General features: G+C 47.2%; 1 protein-coding gene and 2 pseudogenes across 1 annotated transcript; all 3 read left to right on the plus strand.

The window, feature by feature from the left end:
- Positions 1–100: 100 nt before the first annotated feature.
- On the plus strand, positions 101–2,115 carry LOC141818017 (flavonoid 3'-monooxygenase CYP75B137-like; annotated as a pseudogene).
- A 3,299-nt stretch (positions 2,116–5,414) lies between these two features.
- LOC141818019 (flavonoid 3'-monooxygenase CYP75B137-like) lies at positions 5,415–7,350 on the plus strand. Its single transcript, XM_074705618.1, has 2 exons — positions 5,415–6,327; positions 6,526–7,350. Exons 1-2 carry the CDS (start codon positions 5,428–5,430, stop codon positions 7,177–7,179), a joined length of 1,554 nt encoding a protein of 517 aa, XP_074561719.1. The 5' UTR covers positions 5,415–5,427; the 3' UTR covers positions 7,180–7,350.
- Positions 7,351–10,700: 3,350 nt separating this feature from the next.
- LOC141818018 (flavonoid 3'-monooxygenase CYP75B137-like) lies at positions 10,701–12,721 on the plus strand (annotated as a pseudogene).
- The last annotated feature ends 5,674 nt before the right edge of the window (positions 12,722–18,395 follow it).

An 18,395-nucleotide genomic window follows, 5' to 3' on the forward strand; every position in this document is an offset into this window, starting at 1 on the left:
ATAAACGCAGCATTTTCACTGCTAATTTTTAATGAAAAATAAATACATACAATGATCAAATCGTCAAAACGTAGAACATCTTCACTGCTGCTCGCCTGAACAAAATCCACAGACACATCCAATCGATTGGAGGAAGTGGCCAGATCCATAATCCATGGAGGTCATTGGGAACGTCGTCCTTTTCTGCTGCTTCGCCTTCGCCTTCCTCCTCGCCGCCCTCACCCACGCCGCCTTCTTCAACCGCCGCCGCCATGATCTTCATCTGCCCCCCGGCCCTCGGGGCATCCCCCTCCTCGGCAGCCTCCTCTTCCTCCACGCCGACCTGCACGCCTACTTCGCCCGCCTCGCGCGCGCGCCTACGGCCCCATCTTCAGCCTCCGCCTCGGAAGCAAGCTCGCCGTCGTCGTCTCCTCGCCCGCCATCGCTCGCGAGGTGCTCCGCGACCACGACGCCGTCTTCGCCAACCGTGATGTCCCCGCCGCCGGCCGCATCATCGCCTACGGCGGCGACGCCGAAATCGTGTGGAACCCTAACGGCCCCACGTGGCGGATGCTGCGCCGCGTCTGCGTCCGCGAGATGCTAGGCCCCGCGGGGCTCGACGCCGTCTACGCGCTCCGTCGTCGGGAGGTGCGGGCATCGGTGCAAAGAATCCGGTCGCGGGCCGGGAGCGCGGTGGATGTCGGCGTGGAGATGTTCCTGGCGACGATGAACGCGGTGACGAGGACGCTGTGGGGCAGCACGCTGGAGGGCGGCGACGAGAGGAGCATCGAGGTGGGAAGGGAATTCCGGAAGCTAGTGGCGGAGATCACCGAGCTCCTGGGGCGCCCCAACGTATCGGACTTCTTCCCGGCGGTGGCGTGGATGGATCTGCAGGGGATCCAGCGCCAGATGCGCATGCTCCTGCGCCGCTTCGACCAAATCTTCGAGGAGATCATCGAGATGAGGAAAAGGAAGAAGCAAGACAGCGGCAGAGGAGAAGACTTCTTGGAGATGATGCTGAGGCTGGAGGAGGAGGACGGCGACGGGAAGACGCCGTTCACCATGACCAACGTCAAAGCTCTGCTCATGGTGCGTTACACGTGGAACTGCTCTGATTCGTAAAGACAGACGGATCCAAGAGGGCTAAAATATTAATCATAATCAATTATATTTTTTTAATAAATAATTGTTTTAAAAATACTTCTAAAATTAATTTTATGTGAATATTTTTTATTTAAAAAATAACAATTTGGCAGGACATGGTGGTGGGCGGAACAGAGACCTCATCCAACACGGTAGAGTGGGCCATGGCGGAGATAGTACGGAAGCCCGAGATCCTCCGGCGAGTCCAGGCGGAGCTGAACTCCGTGGTGGGTCGCGACGCCGTCGTCGAAGAGTCCCACATCTCCCGGCTCCCCTACCTCGCTGCCGTCATCAAGGAGGTGCTCCGCCTTCACCCAGCACTCCCGCTGATGGTCCCCCACTGCCCCAGCGCCACCTGCGTCATCGGCGGCTACACCGTGTTCCTGCGGGCGCCAGGGTCTTTGTCAACGTGTGGGCCATCCACCGGGACCCAGAAATTTGGCAGGATCCTCTGGAGTTCAGGCCGGAGAGGTTCGCCGGCGGCGGCGAAGCGGGGAAGCAACGCTGGGACTTCAGCGGCAACGACTTCAGGTACCTGCCGTTCGGATCGGGGCGGAGGATATGCGCGGGGATGGTGATGGCGGAGCGGATGGTGGCGTACATGGTGGCGACGCTGGTGCACTCGTTCGAGTGGCAGGCGGCGGAGGGGAATAAGGAAGCGGCGGAGGAGGAGGACATGGAGGAGAAGTTTGGGATCGTGATGAAGAAGGCCCGGCCGCTGGTGCTGGTGCCTACGCCAACGCTTGCGAGAGAAGATCTATATTTGTAAGCAATGCTTTTATATCATCTAAGAATTAAATGCATCCCTTTTATATTCGAGCCAAGGAGAAGAAGAAAGGTGTCTAAGGAAAGTAATGCAGTTGTGCAAGAGTAGTTATTAGGATTAAGTTTTTTTTTTTACTAGAACCAATTATCCCATCTTTAGATATTTTTCATCAGTTATCAAAATAAATTTAAAAGTCCTTGCAACGGCTGATCATAATTTTTCATCAATCATCAGAATAATTCTGAAAGTGCTGACAGCGAACAAGTGGCTCAACAATCTAATTCTTCGACTCAGTTAATTTTGAGGATCACCGATTTGATCCTATAAAAAATTTTCATTGGTTATCAAGCAGGTTTAGTAGTTTAATATTCTAAATTTATCATTCCACTAAAAGAAAATATCTTACAATGCATTGTAATTGAAAATTGAGTTGTAGATGCTTGTGAGATTGTGAGTTAAAAGATATATCTTCGTGCCAATTGGCAGTGGATATTTTGTAAATAGATGGTCTATGGCTTACAAGGCAACGTGACTATAACTTCAAAGCATGACAACACTTGTCTCTGGGGTATAATTAAGTTGGTTAAGATGGAACAGAGTTGCAGAAGATGACAAGATTCGAATCTCGACGCAAATCGGATAATATCCTCCTCCATTGTGGCCAACTGTAGTTTTTCAATTTACTTTCTCGCAAATGGTCATGAGGCTGATGGTGTAAAACTGCTGACAATGACGAATTTCACTTTTTTACATAAAAGAAAGAAAAGCATGACAACACTCACAGTCAAGTTAGTAACCTAGTACATTTAAATGGAGTTGTTTAAGATAATTAATAAATTTTGATCATAATTTATTAATGAATTCGGTGTTAAGTTAGAAATCTAAAATACTTGAATTGAGTTCAATTAGATGATTATGACCATTAATTGATCAAAACTAAAACTCATTGATAAATTCAAAAAATTAGATATTTTTCTTTTGCAATTATATTTAGATATTTTTCTTTTGTAATTATATTTTGTCGTAACTAACTTAGCTATGTTCGAGAGAATAAAAAAAATAATGTTGTTGTACAAGAGTGTTTATCAAACTCTAAGACAAGGATATGACTTTATGTCAATTGACATAAAAGTTAAATTTTTTTGAAAATAGGTGGTCCACAACTTAAAAGAACATGAGGTTGCATGACAACACTCACTGTCAAATTAGTAACCTAGTACATTTAAATGGAGTCTGATTAGGATTGTTTATAAGGCAATTAATAAGTTTTGACCATAATTTATTAATGAATTCGGTGTTAAGTTAGAAATCTAAAATACTTGAATTGAGTTCAATTAGATGATTATGACTGTTAATGAGTTATGATCAAAACTAAAACTCATTGGTAAATTCAAAAAATTAGAAATTCTTCTTTTGCACCTCTATTTTGTCATAACTAACTTAGTTATGTTCTTTTGCTAAAGGTGGAATGCGCCATCTTAATCACACCATCGGCTCCACGATCATCTATGAGGAGGTAAATCGAGAAACTGCAGTTGATCAACTTAGCTATGTCGAACAACTCAGGTATGTTCAAAAGAATAGGAAAGATAATGTCGTTGTACAAGAGTGGTTATCAAACTCCTAAGACAAGGATATGACTTTATGTCAATTGACATAAAAGTTTTTTTTTTTTTAAATAGGTGGTCCACAACTTAGAAGAACATGAAGTTGCAACTTTAGAACATGGTGGCACTCGATGCCAAACAAAAAATTTAAAAACCCTTTGGTTTGGTAATTTTTCATTTTTATAAATTATTGTTTATTTTGTATTTTTTAATCTCATTCATTAAAAAATAAAAAAAAAAGTATTTTCTAAGAAAATAAAAAATAATAAAATATTATTTTTTAAAAATGGAAACTACCGCCAGAAAATAGAAAATGTAAAAATGCGCTATAGCGTTTTCCGCTTCTTCTTCTATACCCTAAAGTCGAGCCGCCGATAGAGCAACCCGGGCATGTTCATGACGGCACATACGGTAGGCACAATGGCGATGTAGCCCAACCCGACCAACATGTGCGTCCACTGCCTGTCCACTGCCTGCGCTCCCTGGTGGGCATCACCGAGGGCCTCATCTGCCGGACCTCCGCTCCACTCCCACGGACGCGCAACCTGTACTCCGCCTCCTCCTCGATGATGTAGAGTCCTACGTCAAGGTAGCCGAATCCCTCGATCCCTGTTGCTCCCCGGCGGGTCTCGCCGCCCGCCTCCGCCCTCTCCCTTTCCTCCCTGAATCAACTCGCCTCTGCCATCAAAACTCCCAGAGCCCGTCAAGATACATTTATGGAAGCTCAGCTACCGCCTCTGGAACGCTTGTATCGACCTCTCCAATGCCTTCGAGCTCCTCCGCGGCGACGCACCTTCCCGCAAGGCCGAGCTGGCGGAGCTCCGTCACGTCGCTATTCGGTCCGCCGCAAGGCCGAGACAGTCGTGGCTTTGTTCCAGCCCTCTGCAGCAGCGAAGGAGCGGGAGGCAATGCACGCGCTCCTCTGGAACTAGTGAGCTCATACTCTCCTCTCCCCCTACAACGTGACTTGACTTAGCTATGTACCTGACATCTTAGAGAATTACTAATACAGTGGTGCAGAACATTTTAGATCCAAAGATTATTAATTGAGTGTTGATACGTTTGAAAAATCAATGCTTTGCCATCTTGGCCTTCAACAGATTGATCGAGCACAATGATTCATAGAACAAGCTGAAAAGGTACAACCTACCTAACCATAATTAATTGTGGGGTTACAAATCATTACTCACGAATTCAATGCTTCAACAGCTTGAACCTAACATCAAATGTTTTTTCCTCAAGGTACCACTCGTAGTCTCACTTGCAAATGGCTTGATCTTCACTTGCAAAGCACATATGTTGCCTCAATTCATAAGAATTTTTTTGTTTCCACACAATCAAATTTTAAAGTAAGAAGAAACTATATAAATATCAACAACATTGTGGAAAATCAAAATAGTAGTGTTTTGAATTAAATATATCTTCTATAAAAGGTAGAATTCGCCGTCTTAACGATTTCAAACTGAAGTAAATCGAAAAATTATAATTAATCACAATGGAGAAGCATATTACTCGGCTTCATCGATATTTAAACTCTTGTCCTCTTCTCAGTGAATTTACTCCATTATAATCAAATCAGCTATGTTCTGGTGGCGAATATATAAATCTCAATGTAATGTTGAGCTGGAGAAATCAATAATTCTACTGTGGTTAATTATAATTTTTTAATTTATTTTTTTAAAAATGATCGTACGGGAGAAAAAAAATGCAAAAGAGGTAGAGAAATCAACACCACAGATTCGATGGAGAGGTCGGCACCACGTTAATGTTGGTTTAGATAAACGCAGCATTTTCACTGCTATTTTTTTAAATGAAAAATAAATATATATAATGATCGAAACGTACTGGAACATCTTCGTTGCTGCTCGCCTGAACAAAATCCACAGCCACAGCAAATCGATTGGCGGAAGTCAGTGGCCATATCCATAATCCATGGAGGCCATTGGGAACGTCATCCTCTTCTGCGCCTTCGCCTTCCTGCTCGCCGCCCTCTTCAACCGCCGCCGCCATGATCCTCCTCTGCCACCCGGCCCTCGCGGCATCCCCCTCCTCGGCAGCCTCCCCTTCCTCCACGCCGACCTGCACGCCTACTTCGCCCGCCTCGCGCGCGCCCACGGCCCCATCTTCAGCCTCCGCCTCGGAAGCAAGCTCGCCGTCGTCGTCTCCTCGCCCGCCATCGCTCGCGAGGTGCTCCGCGACCACGACGCCGTCTTCGCCAACCGTGACGTCCCCGCCGCCGGCCGCATCATCGCCTACGGCGGCGACGCCGAAATCGTGTGGAACCCTAATGGCCCCACGTGGCGGATGCTGCGCCGCGTCTGCGTCCGCGAGATGCTAGGCCCCGCGGGGCTCGACGCCGTCTACGCGCTCCGTCGTCGGGAGGTGCGGGCTTCGGTTGAAAGAATCCGGTCGCGGGCCGGGAGCGCGGTGGATGTCGGCGTGGAGATGTTCCTGGCGACGATGAACGTCGTGACGAGGACGCTGTGGGGCAGCACGCTGGAGGACGGCGACGAGGGCGACGAGAGGAGCATCGAGGTGGGAAGGGAATTCCGGAAGCTGGTGGCGGAGATCACCGAGCTCCTGGGGCGCCCCAACGTCTCGGACTTCTTCCCGGCGGTGGCGTGGATGGATCTGCAGGGGATCCAGCGCCAGATGCGCATGCTCCTGCGCCGCTTCGACCAAATCTTCGAGGAGATCATCAAGATGAGGAAAAGGAAGCAGCAAGACGGCGGCAGAGGAGAAGACTTCTTGGAGATGATGCTGAGGCTGGAGAAGGAGGGCGGCGATGGGAAGACGCCATTCACCATGACCAACGTCAAAGCTCTGCTCATGGTGCGTTACACGTGTCGCTGGTCTGATTCGTCGAGACGACGAATCCTAGAGACCACAATTATTTTTATAAATACCAAAAAAAGCACTAAAATATCAAACAATTAATCAATTATATTTTTATATATAATTATTTTAAAAATACTTCTAAAATTAATTTTTATCTGAGTATTTTTTATTAAAAAAATAACAATTTGGCAGGACATGGTGGTGGGCGGAACAGAGACCTCATCCAACACGGTAGAGTGGACCATGGCGGAGATAGTACGGAAGCCCGAGATCCTCCGGCGAGTCCAGGCGGAGCTGAACTCCGTGGTGGGTCGCGACGCCGTCGTCGAAGAGTCCCACATCTCCCGGCTCCCCTACCTCGCTGCCGTCATCAAGGAGGTGCTCCGCCTTCACCCAGCCCTCCCGCTGATGGTCCCCCACTGCCCCAGCGCCACCTGCGTCATCGGAGGCTACACCGTTCCCGCCGGCGCCAGGGTCTTTGTCAACGTGTGGGCCATCCACCGGGACCCAGAAATTTGGCAGGATCCTCTGGAGTTCAGGCCGGAGAGGTTCGCCGGCGGCGGCGAGGCCGGGAAGCAGAGCTGGGACTTCAGCGGCAACGACTTCAGGTACCTGCCGTTCGGGTCGGGGCGGAGGATATGCGCGGGGATGGTGATGGCGGAGCGGATGGTGGCGTACATGGTGGCGACGCTGGTGCACTCGTTCGAGTGGCAGGCGGCGGAGGGGAATAAGGAAGCGGCGGAGGAGGAGGACATGGAGGAGAAGTTCGGGATCGTGATGAAGAAGGCCCGGCCGCTGGTGCTGGTGCCTACGCCAACGCTTGCGAGAGAAGATCTATATTTGTAAGCAATGCTTTTATATCATCTAAGAAATTCATCCCTTTTATATTCGCGAGCCAAGGAGAAGAAGAAAGGTGTCTAAGGAAAGTAATGCAGTTGTGCAAGAGTAGTTACTAGTATTAAGTTTTATTTTTTACTAGAACCAAGTATCCCGTCTTTAGATATTTTTCATCAATCATTAAGATAATTCTGAAAGTGCTTGCAACGGTCAACGGGTGGCTCAACAACCTAGATCTTCAAGTCAATTAATTTTGAGGATGATTGATTTGATCCTATAAAATGTTTTCATTGGTTATCAAAATAAATTTAAAAATGCTCGTAATAGACTGGTTTAGTAGTTCACTATTCTAAATTTATCATTTCACTGAAGGAAAATATCTTACAATTGGCAGTGGATTTTTTTATAAATAGATGGTCTATGGCTTAGAAGGCAACGTGACAATGACTTCAAAGCATGACAACACTCATCTTCGCAGTATAACTAAGTTGATTATGACGGAACAGAGTTGCAAAAGAAGACAATGATTCAAATCTCGATGAAGCCGGGTAATATCTTTCTCCATAATTATCAACTGTAGTTTCTCAATTTACCTTTTTATAAATAGTGGTGGGATTGATCATGTTGGGCTGCCGAGTTGACAGATTTCACCTTTTTATAAAAGAAAAAGAAAAGCATGACAACACTCACTGTCAAGTTAGTAACCTAGTACTTTTAAATGGAGTCTGATTAGGATTGTTTAAGGCAATTAATAAGTTTTGATGATGTTATTAATTAACTCAATCTGCAAAAGGTGGAACAGAGATTTTAGTGGCCCCACACGGTTGGCCTTACAATCATATGTGAGAAGGTAAATCGAGAAACTATAGTTGATCACGACGCAACAGGAGAGTATTGCTTGGCTTCGTCAGAATTTGAACCTTTGTCCTTTTCTGTAACTCTGCTGCGTCATAAATAATTCAGCTATGCCCCAGAGGCAACGGTCTAATTCTCAGACTTCTAGTTAAGATATGTCTTTTATGTCAATTGACATAAAAATTGATTTTTTACAAACGGTCTGCAACTTAGAAGGTGATGAGGTGTGGCTTAGGCATGCTGACACTCGATGTTAAGTTAGAAATCTAAAATACTTGAATTGAGTTCAATTAGATGATTATGACAGTTAATGAGTTATGATCAAAACTAAAACTCATTGATAAATTCAAAAAATTAGAAATTTTTTTTTTACAATTCTATTTCGTCGTAACCAACTCAGTTATGTCCGAAGGAATAGGAAAAATAATGTTGTTGTACCAGAGTGGTTATCAAACTCTAAGACAAGGATATGACTTTATGTCAATTGATATAAAGGTTAATTTTTTTTGGAAAATAGGTGGTCCACAACTTAGAAGAACATGAGGTTGCAACTTTAGAACATGGTGGCATTCGATGTCAAGCAAAAAATTTAGAGGCCGTTTGGTTTGATAATTTTTTTATTTTTTTATTTTTTTTATAAATTATTATTTACTTTATATTTTTTTTTATCTCATTCTTTAAAAAATAAAAAAAACTATTTTCTAAGAAAATTAAAAAATGATAAAACATCTTCTTCTTTTTTTAAATGGAAACTACCGCTAGGAAAATGCAACATGTGCTTCCACTGCCTGCGCTTCCTGGTGGGCATCACCCCGAGGGCCTCATCCGCCGGACCTCCGCTCCACTCCCACGGAGGCGCAGCCTGTACTCCGCCTTCTCCTCGACGATGTAGAGTCCTCCGTCCAGGTAACCGAATCCCTTGATCCCTCTTGCTCCCCGGCGGGTCTCACCGCCCGCCTCCGCCTCTCCCTTTCTTCCCTGAATCAACTCGCCTCTGCCATCCAACTCCCGGAGCCCGTCAAGATCAATTTATGGAAGCTCAGCTATACTGCCTCTGGAACGCTTGCGTCGACCTCTCCAATGCCTTCGAGGCTTCGAGCTCCTCCGCGGCGACGCACCTTCCCGCAAGGCCGAGCTGGCGGAGCTCCATCACGTTGCTATTACGTCCGCCGCAAGGCCGAGACAATCGTGGCTTTGTTCCAGCCCTCCGCAGCAGCGAAGGAGCAGGAGGCAATGCACGCGCTCCTCTGGAACTAGTGAGCTCATAATCTCCTCTCCCCCTACAACGTGACTTGACTTAGCTACGTACCTAACATCTTCTTCTCTGGATTTACTAATACAGTGGTGCAGAACATTTTAGATCCAAAGATTACGAATTGAGTGAGTGTTGATATGTTTGAAAAATCAATGCTTTGCCATCTTGGCCTTCAACAGATTGAAAGAGCACAATGATTCATAGAACAAGCTGAAAAGGTACAATCTACCTAACCATAATTAATTGTGGGGTTACAAATCATTACTCACGAATTCAATGCTTCAACAGCTTGAACCTAACATCAAATGTTTTTTCCTCAAGGTAGTCTCAGTTGCAAATGGCTTGATCTTCACTTGCAAAGCACATTTGTTGCCTCAATGCATAAGAATTTTTTGTTTCCATACAATCAAATGAAATCAGTTGTAACCGATACTAACAATTAAGCCTTTTTAAGTTTATGTTTAAAGTAAAAAGAAACTATATAAAGATCAACAACACTGTGGAAAATCAAAATAGTAGTGTTGTTGAATTAAATATATTTTCTGCAAAAGGTAGAACTCGTTGCCTTAACGATTCCAAACTAAAGTAAATCTAGAAATTGCAGTTGATCGCAACGGAAAAACATATTACTCGGCTTCATCGATATTTAAACTCTTATCCTCTTTTGTAAATCAGTTACATCATAATCAACTCAGCTATGTCGTTGAAGTAAATATATAAATCATAATGTACAATCTTGCTATTCTGAGCGACACCCAGTGCGCGCCCCGTGAGCGCCTAGATCTCGGCCGTCCGCCCGCGATCGCGATAAACGTGAGCCGTCCGATAGCACAATGTTTCTCCTCGGACTGCGCCGCTTCACGCCGCCCGTTCATCGCCGTCCGACCATCGTCGACCGCCGGACCGGACCCGTTGGAACCGCAACTCGCAGGCGGTCCGGCGATGGCCGGAGTCCGGCTCCGATTCGGTCGGAATCCGGTCGAAATCGGCCGCCAGTGTCTGGCGGCGATTTCGGCCGGAATCCGGCCGGATTCCGGCCGACAGTGGCGCTAGGCACTGTTGCCTTATTTCGGCCGGAACGGTCGGATTCCGATCCAATCCGGCCGGAATTCGATGCCGGAATGTGCGCCAGCGAATTGCGGTTCCAACGGATCCGGTCCGGCAGTCGTCGGTGGTCAGACGATGATGAACGGACAGCGGAAGCGAGTGAAGGTCGGCGGTCGGCGCGCATGGACGCGTAGGAAGCCGGCGCTCATAATAGCATTTATCTCATAATGTAATGTTGAGTTGGAGAAATCAATAATTCTACTGTAGTTAATTATAATTTTTTAATTTATTTTTTATAAATGATCGTACGGAAGAAAAAAAAATACAGAAGAGATAGAGAAATCAACACCGCAGATTCGATGGAGAGGTCGGCACCACATTAATGTTGGTTTAGATAAACGCAGCATTTTCACTGCTACATATAATGATCAAATCGTCAAAACGTACTGGAACATCTTCGTTGCTGCTCGCCTGAACAAAATCCACAGCCACAGCAAATCGATTGGAGGAAGTCAGTGGCCATATCCATAATCCATGGAGGTCATTGGGAACGTCGTCCTCTTCTGCGCCTTCGCCTTCCTCCTCGCCGCCCTCTTCAACCGCCGCCGCCATGATCCTCCTCTGCCACCCGGCCCTCGCGGCATCCCCCTCCTCGGCAGCCTCCCCTTCCTCCACGCCGACCTGCACGCCCACTTCGCCCGCCTCGCGCGCGCCCACGGCCCCATCTTCAGCCTCCGCCTCGGAGGCAAGCTCGCCGTCGTCATCTCCTCGCCCGCCATCGCTCGCGAAGTGCTCCGCGACAACGACGCCGTCTTCGCCAACCGTGACGTCCCCGCCGCCGGCCGCATCATCGCCTACGGCGGCGACGCCGAAATCGCGTGGAGCCCTTACGGCCCCACGTGGCGGATGCTGCGCCGCGTCTGCGTCCGCGAGATGCTAGGCCCCGCGGGGCTCGACGCCGTCTACGCGCTACGTCGTCGGGAGGTGCGGGCTTCGGTGCAAAGAATCCGGTCGCGGGCCGGGAGCGCGGTGGATGTCGGCGTGGAGATTTTCCTGGCGACGATGAACGCGGTGACGAGGACGCTGTGGGGCAGCACGCTGGAGGACGGCGACGAGGGCGACGAGAGGAGCATCGAGTTGGGAAGGGAATTCCGGAAGCTGGTGGCGGAGATCACCGAGCTCCTGGGGCGCCCCAACGTATCGGACTTCTTCCCGGCGGTGGCGTGGATGGATCTGCAGAAGATCCAGCGCCAGATGCGGATGCTCCTGCGCCGCTTCGACCAAATCTTCGAGGAGATCATCGAGATGAGGAAAAGGAAGAAGCAAGACGGCGGCAGAGGAAAAGACTTCTTGGAGATGATGCTGAGGCTGGAGAAGGAGGGCGGCGACGGGAAGACGCCATTCACCATGACCAACGTCAAAGCTCTGCTCATGGTGACGTGTCGCTGTTCTGATTCGTCGAGGAAGACGAATCCTAGAGACCACATAATTTTTATAAATACCAAAAAAAGCACTAAAATATCAAACAATTAATCAATTATATTTTTATAAATAATTATTTTAAAAATACTTCTAAAATTAATTTTATGTGAATATTTTTTATTAAAAATTAACAATTTGGCAGGACATGGTGGTGGGCGGAACGGAGACCTCATCCAACACGGTAGAGTGGGCCATGGCGGAGATAGTACGGAAGCCCGAGATCCTCCGGCGAGTCCAGGCGGAGCTGAACTCCGTGGTGGGTCGCGACGCCGTCGTCGAAGAGTCCCACATCTCCCGGCTCCCCTACCTCGCTGCCGTCATCAAGGAGGTGCTCCGCCTTCACCCAGCCCTCCCGCTGATGGTCCCCCACTGCCCCAGCGCCACCTGCGTCATCGGCGGCTACACCGTTCCCGCCGGCGCCAGGGTCTTTGTCAACGTGTGGGCCATCCACCGGGACCCAGAAATTTGGCAGGATCCTCTGGAGTTCAGGCCGGAGAGGTTCGCCGGCGGCGGCGAGGCCGGGAAGCAGAGCTGGGACTTCAGCGGCAACGACTTCAGGTACCTGCCGTTCGGGTCGGGGCGGAGGATATGCGCGGGGATGGTGATGGCGGAGCGGATGGTGGCGTACATGGTGGCGACGCTGGTGCACTCGTTCGAGTGGCAGGCGGCGGGAGGGGAATAAGGAAGCGGCGGAGGAGGACATGGAGGAGAAGTTTGGGATCGTGATGAAGAAGGCCCGGCCGCTGGTGCTGGTGCCTACGCCAACGCTTGCGAGAGAAGATCTATATTTGTAAGCAATGCATCCCTTTTATTTGAGCCAAGGAGAAGAAGAAAGGTGTCTAAGGAATGTAACGCAGGTGTGCAAGAGTAGTTTTTAGGCTTAAGGTACCGTGTTGAGTAAATCAATACTATTGTAGTACTGTGTTAAATAAATCGATACTTTCTGTTTAGAAGGAATTAGTGTTGTCTAATCTTGTGTCGGATAGAGCTGAGTGGCTAAGTAGCTGAGTGGCTGAGTGGCTGAGTGGTCGAGTGGCCGAGTGGTTGAGACGCCGAGTGGTCGAGTCACCGAACCGAGTGGCCGAGAAACCAAGTGGTCGAGACGCTGAGTAGCCGAGCCGAGTTGCCGACTTCCTAGCTGAGTGATCGAGATGCCGAGCCGAGTTGCTGGGCCGAGTGGGCGACTGTCGAGCCGAGTGGCCGAGTGTCGAGGCAAGTTGCTGGGCCGAGTGGGCGACTGGCGAGCCAAGCTCTCTAGTCGAGTTGCCGAGGTAGGTGGCCGAGTGACGAGCCGAGATGAGAGGTCGACTGCCGAGCCGAGTAGGCAAGATGCTGAGCAGAGTGGACGAGTGGGCAGGATGCTGAGCCGAGTGGTTGAGTGGCGAGACGGATGAGTTGCCGAAGCCTGCGTTCAACGCAGTTTCCTAAAACAGATTCGTCCTCTCCGGCGGTGCTTAAAGGTAAAGACAGACGTCTGTTTCCAAGGATACAACGACAAAATCGGAGAAACGATGAAGCACAGATCGTTCCTGGCGAACTGATTACACCCGTAGGCTATCACAGGGGAAGTAAGGGAAAGAGAAGCGAGGGATCGAGAATACTCTTTTTGTGTACTCCCATCGTTGCCTCTTTTATAACCACGCACCATATCTCCAATTAATTGGAGATTAATGGTAGAATTGATGGCTTGATTCGAAATGTCAGGTAATACTCGGTCGTTTCAATGTCAGGAACCGAGCGCCGTTACAAAAAATGAAAGGAATGGCAAAATGTTGGTTCATCTGCTTGGGCAAATTATGCCCTGACCGGTCCGACATTCGACACGCGCAGGTCGCGCTCGCACACAAGTTGCCTTGCGGGCAGTGCAATCCGGGCCCTGGATTTGCACCCCCCTGCGCACCAACGCGTGAGAGAGAGTGTCTCCCCTTGCATTTGTTCACAACATCAATGCTTGTCTATACAATATAAACCAACCAAGTTGCCCCTCAACTACCAATGTGGGACTAAACTCCTCCATATGAGGGTCTTCTCCATCCTTCCATTTCATTGTTTTCATTCATATTCCAACAATTAGCACCACTAAGGTGTCGAATTGAAAAGATCAAGAACACTATGGGAGATCAAAATAATAGTGTTGTTGAATTAGATATATCAACCTCCATGTAATGTTGAATTGTAGAAATCAACACCACGTATAGATGCGATGGAGAGGTTGGCATCAGTCTCGAAATATAATTGAATTGGTTACGATAGAGTAGAATTATTGAAGTGGACAAGGATCGAATCTTGGCGAAGTCGAAGCAATGCCCTCCTCCGTCGTGGCCAACTGTAGCTTCTCAATTTACCTCCTCATAGATGATCGTGAGGCCGACCGTGTAAGACCGTTGGTGTGATGAATTCCACATTTTTACTGAAAAAAAAGAGGTCATCACGACATTAATGTTGGTTTGGAAAGATCGATATTATTATGGTGATGGATTGATAATATTAAAATAGTTGTAATATCATCCCGCACTAAGTTAGTAGGATGGACAGATATGGTCCACCACCGCGCCCAAATGGGTTACGCTCTCGTGTGCCCAAGTGCTCGAGCTCGAATGGGTTGTGAGCGCCAAACTCTCAAGTACCCAATGAGCACCTATCGCACCCTGTGTTACCACTCTTGATTGTCTCCCCCAAGCAGATCGCCACCATCAATGCCACCCAATCGGGTTGCCCTCCATCCCCAACAAGAGGTGACTGCATTGCGGTGCAATTCCAACACCACCAGCCCAAGGATTGATCATGCCGGCAGAGTTGATGAGGAGGTTGGTGGGATTGATGTGGCAATGCGCAATTTAACGAGTGTGGAGTCAGAATTCAGAAAGGGCGACTCTCCCTTCGACGAAGCAAGGCGTTGAGCAGGCGATATGATTGAGCGCTCTTACCATTCATCAAAGGCGGGATCCACTCCTTTCAAAAGACATACAATGGTGTTGAATTCAAGGTGGGATCCACTCTTTTCAAAGGTCATGCAATGGAGTCGAGCATGGAACCCACTCCTTCCAAAAGGATCTGCAATGGGGTCGAAGCACCAAATATCTAAAGGTGCGACTCACTTTTTCCAAGATAAATGTTGCTCACCTTGGTCGGCCATCGCCCGAGCACTTGGAGAGTTTGATTGTTTGGGCACTCAACTGCGGGTGCTCAGATGTTGAGGGTTGGAAACTGCGAACTCGAAGTACATTTGAGAGCCGGAGATTTAAGAGTCTAAACTTGAGCATGACGATAACAGTTACAAAGATAGAGAGGAGCGATGATACTATAAGTGCGTCCTTTAAAAAAAGACATGAGAGAAACAACAATAATATAGATGTGAAATAGTTTTTCATCATTTTTCTCTCCTATATAAGATAATAATATTGACATCGAGAACTATATTATTCTACATTGTCTCGCCGATTTGCTATATTCTCCTATAAGTCTAAATTGAGCGTCGAAAGGGTCTCGTTTAAGTCCCATCAACCTCTTAACCTTCTTCTTGGGAGCACAAGATATAAACAGTAAAAATGTTCCTCTAATTTTAGTCCGCCAATCTTTTGCTCACTGTAGACTCATCGTTGCGTATGTGCTGTTGACCTATCGAAATTTTTTGTTCATCGTTAATCCATCTTGATTTCAACCAGATCAAACAATATTACTAGATGGGAGAGATCAACACTGTTCCAGGACATGGTTGAGTTGGTTAGTGCACGACAAACTTGCTGAAATGGGCAAGGGTTGAATATCAACGAAGTCGAGACAATGCCTTCTTCGTAGTGGCCAACTGTAATTTTTCAATTTATCTCTTCACAGATGATCATGAGACTGACTGTATAGAGCCGCTGGGATAACAAATTTTATTTTTTTATCGAAGAAGAGAGATCAACCCTAATATAATATTGAGTTGGAGAAATCAGTACTCGGTAATTACAAACTCTATTTATAGTTAGGATGACTAGAATAGTGAATGCTCGTTGTGTTGTCGTCTAAAATGAGTACATCAACTTAATTAATACTGAATTCCCTAACTAAAGTAGTATAGGGCAACTCGAGTCATCTCCTAACGATTGTAGATGGTGTATGATAATCCTAGTGGTTATTAGACAATTAGAGATTTAGATTTTCTTTTTTGGATTGGACCGGGGGTCGTATTAAATTCTAAATCTAAACAATGAAGAAAACACTAAGCATTGAAAACAGAACAATGCATGAACAAATGTAAACAAGTAAACAAATTGCATCAACAAAGTAAACAAGTGAATGAACGAATAATCAAGAGAAAGCTAAGGAAAATCAACATCCAAAATACTGTAAGAGAAATTTCAACAAATATTGAACATGCAAAATCTAATCTATGTTCAGAAACGAAAAGTAGAGTAAATCTACTGACTCTCCCTATATCTCTAGCGGGAGGTGGATGTGAAGCGATGAAACTCCACGGAGGGTGCGACGAAGGAAGGAACCCCCTAACTTCGATGTAATCCCTGTATAATGATGATGTGATGGAGAAAGGAATCCCCTTCACTTCTCGACGGGTAAGATGATGTGATTGAAGAAGGGAATCCCCTTGACTTCTTAGTGGATGGAAGATGACTGGATGAAAGAAATATCCCTTAACTTCCTTCCGATGATGGCCAAGAATGGAGATGATGAGGCGGTGAACGTGAGGGTGGCGGCTCCTCCTCCTAAGTCAGATCCAAAGGGTAGAATGAGTCACTCCAAGTAATGTCAAGCACTTTTCTCCTCAACTCTGCCCAAGTTGCCCTCATGACCCTCTTGAACTTGGCTCAATTTCATTGCCCATTAGGTATCCTTACAAAAACTCATAGAAAAATGTTAGATTCAATCTAAAATTTGTAGGAATAATCAATATAGTCTAAAATAAATTTCTACTTATAAAATATTTTAATACTCAATAGTTACACAATAAAAAGATCAAAACATTAAGTATTAGGACCACAATAAACTATAAAAATTAGTGTTGTCAGATAGTATTAGGTTTGAATGTTTTAGTATGAGAGCCAGAATACATTATAAAATTGAGTATTATCATATAGTATTAGATTTGAATGTTTTAGAAGTTGGATTGATACTATGAGAGGAGAGATATTCTTAGAATTAACTAATTAAGTGCGTTTTTTAATATCGATAATGATTATAAATTGGAAAAAAAAAGTCGTTTGAATTAATAGAAGGTGTCGTGTTTGAGAAATAAAAAATGAGAAAGAGGATACTGACAGTCAACCCTCCGGTCAAGGATATGCCACCTCAACCTGTGCGGGCCCGAAGAAGAAAGGGACCTGCAAGATCACTGAAGAACGAACGGATTAGCTGGCGCCGGGAGATCCCGGCAGGCCACTCCGACGCTCAAGTTAGGTTTCCGGCGGAGGAAGTAGTAGTAGTAAAATGAAGAGAACAGTAGTGAGTATGCAAGAGATTCGATACCTTGTCCATGCCTGCGTGAGAACTGATATACCTGTGAAGGGAACCTTCCATCTGCCAACGACGCAGGCTTTGGTGGCATCCGGGGGGACAGTACCTGATGCTGTCTGACCACCGTGCCAGAAGGATGGTATCAAAGGAACAGAGGCGACATGTCTGTAACCGTTTTACCACGTGGCAATGTACCTTACTCTTGTCGTTTTGCCAAAAATGGGAAAATGGCAGCCACGGAGAGGAGGATCGTGGAGACACGAGTGTGACCTTCTCCCTGCATACCAGTTCGCCTGCTCCTTTGTCAGTAAGGTTAACCGGACTTGAGCTTAACCAGGCTTGAGCTAGGATTGCTGTCGAAATGGGGAGATACCCGAGACTAGCAACGATCAGGCTTACAAGGGACCAGTTGTGGTGCGTGTTGCCCGGGCTAACCATGCACCGTGGGTGAGTAGCCGGGCAACGTGCCAAGCCGTACTACAATGAGCATGCAAACCCAGTCGAGGTTGGTTGAGTGGTGGGAGTCCCGGGAAATGCACTCGGGCAGTAAGTTAAGCTCGGGACTGATCATGCTTAATATTAGCCGGGCAAGCCATGCGCCGCGGAGGGATGGCCGGGCAACTAAGCAGTATGGATACAGCGAGCAAATTACACGAGGCATATCCCGGGAAGTGAGCCGGGGAGGCAGGAGGTGTTTGAGAATGATCATTCTCCATGTTAGTAGAACGGTCTGTGTGATATGAGATGATGGCCGGGATATAAGACGGGGGTTTAGCGAGATATCTCCCGGGAGATGATCTGGCAGTGTAACTGACACCCAGGAGACACCATAGATGATGATGGTCGGGTGAACCTCATTCCGTATAGGGATGGCCGGGCCACGGAATACCAGCCGGATCAGCCTGAACCGGCTGGGCGTGCTCCCGGAAGATGGTCTAGCCTGTCACCTTGACTGAGGGTATCAATAATTTGACCGTGGGCCCTGGAGCCTGCCACGTCGGCTAATCTATTGACTTTTGGGGTCATGCTTGACAGGGCTAGGCTACCTTGACCGTGGGGCCTGAAGCCGGCCAGGTTGGGCGATCTATTGACCGACCGCTCCACCTCAGGCGAACCAAGACTTACCACATCA

This window comes from Curcuma longa, unplaced genomic scaffold (assembly GCF_044706935.1).
Source record: "Curcuma longa cultivar G26 ecotype Majalengka, Jawa Barat unplaced genomic scaffold, ITB_CL_G26_1.1 contig_23007, whole genome shotgun sequence".
Taxonomy (NCBI): domain Eukaryota; kingdom Viridiplantae; phylum Streptophyta; class Magnoliopsida; order Zingiberales; family Zingiberaceae; genus Curcuma; species Curcuma longa.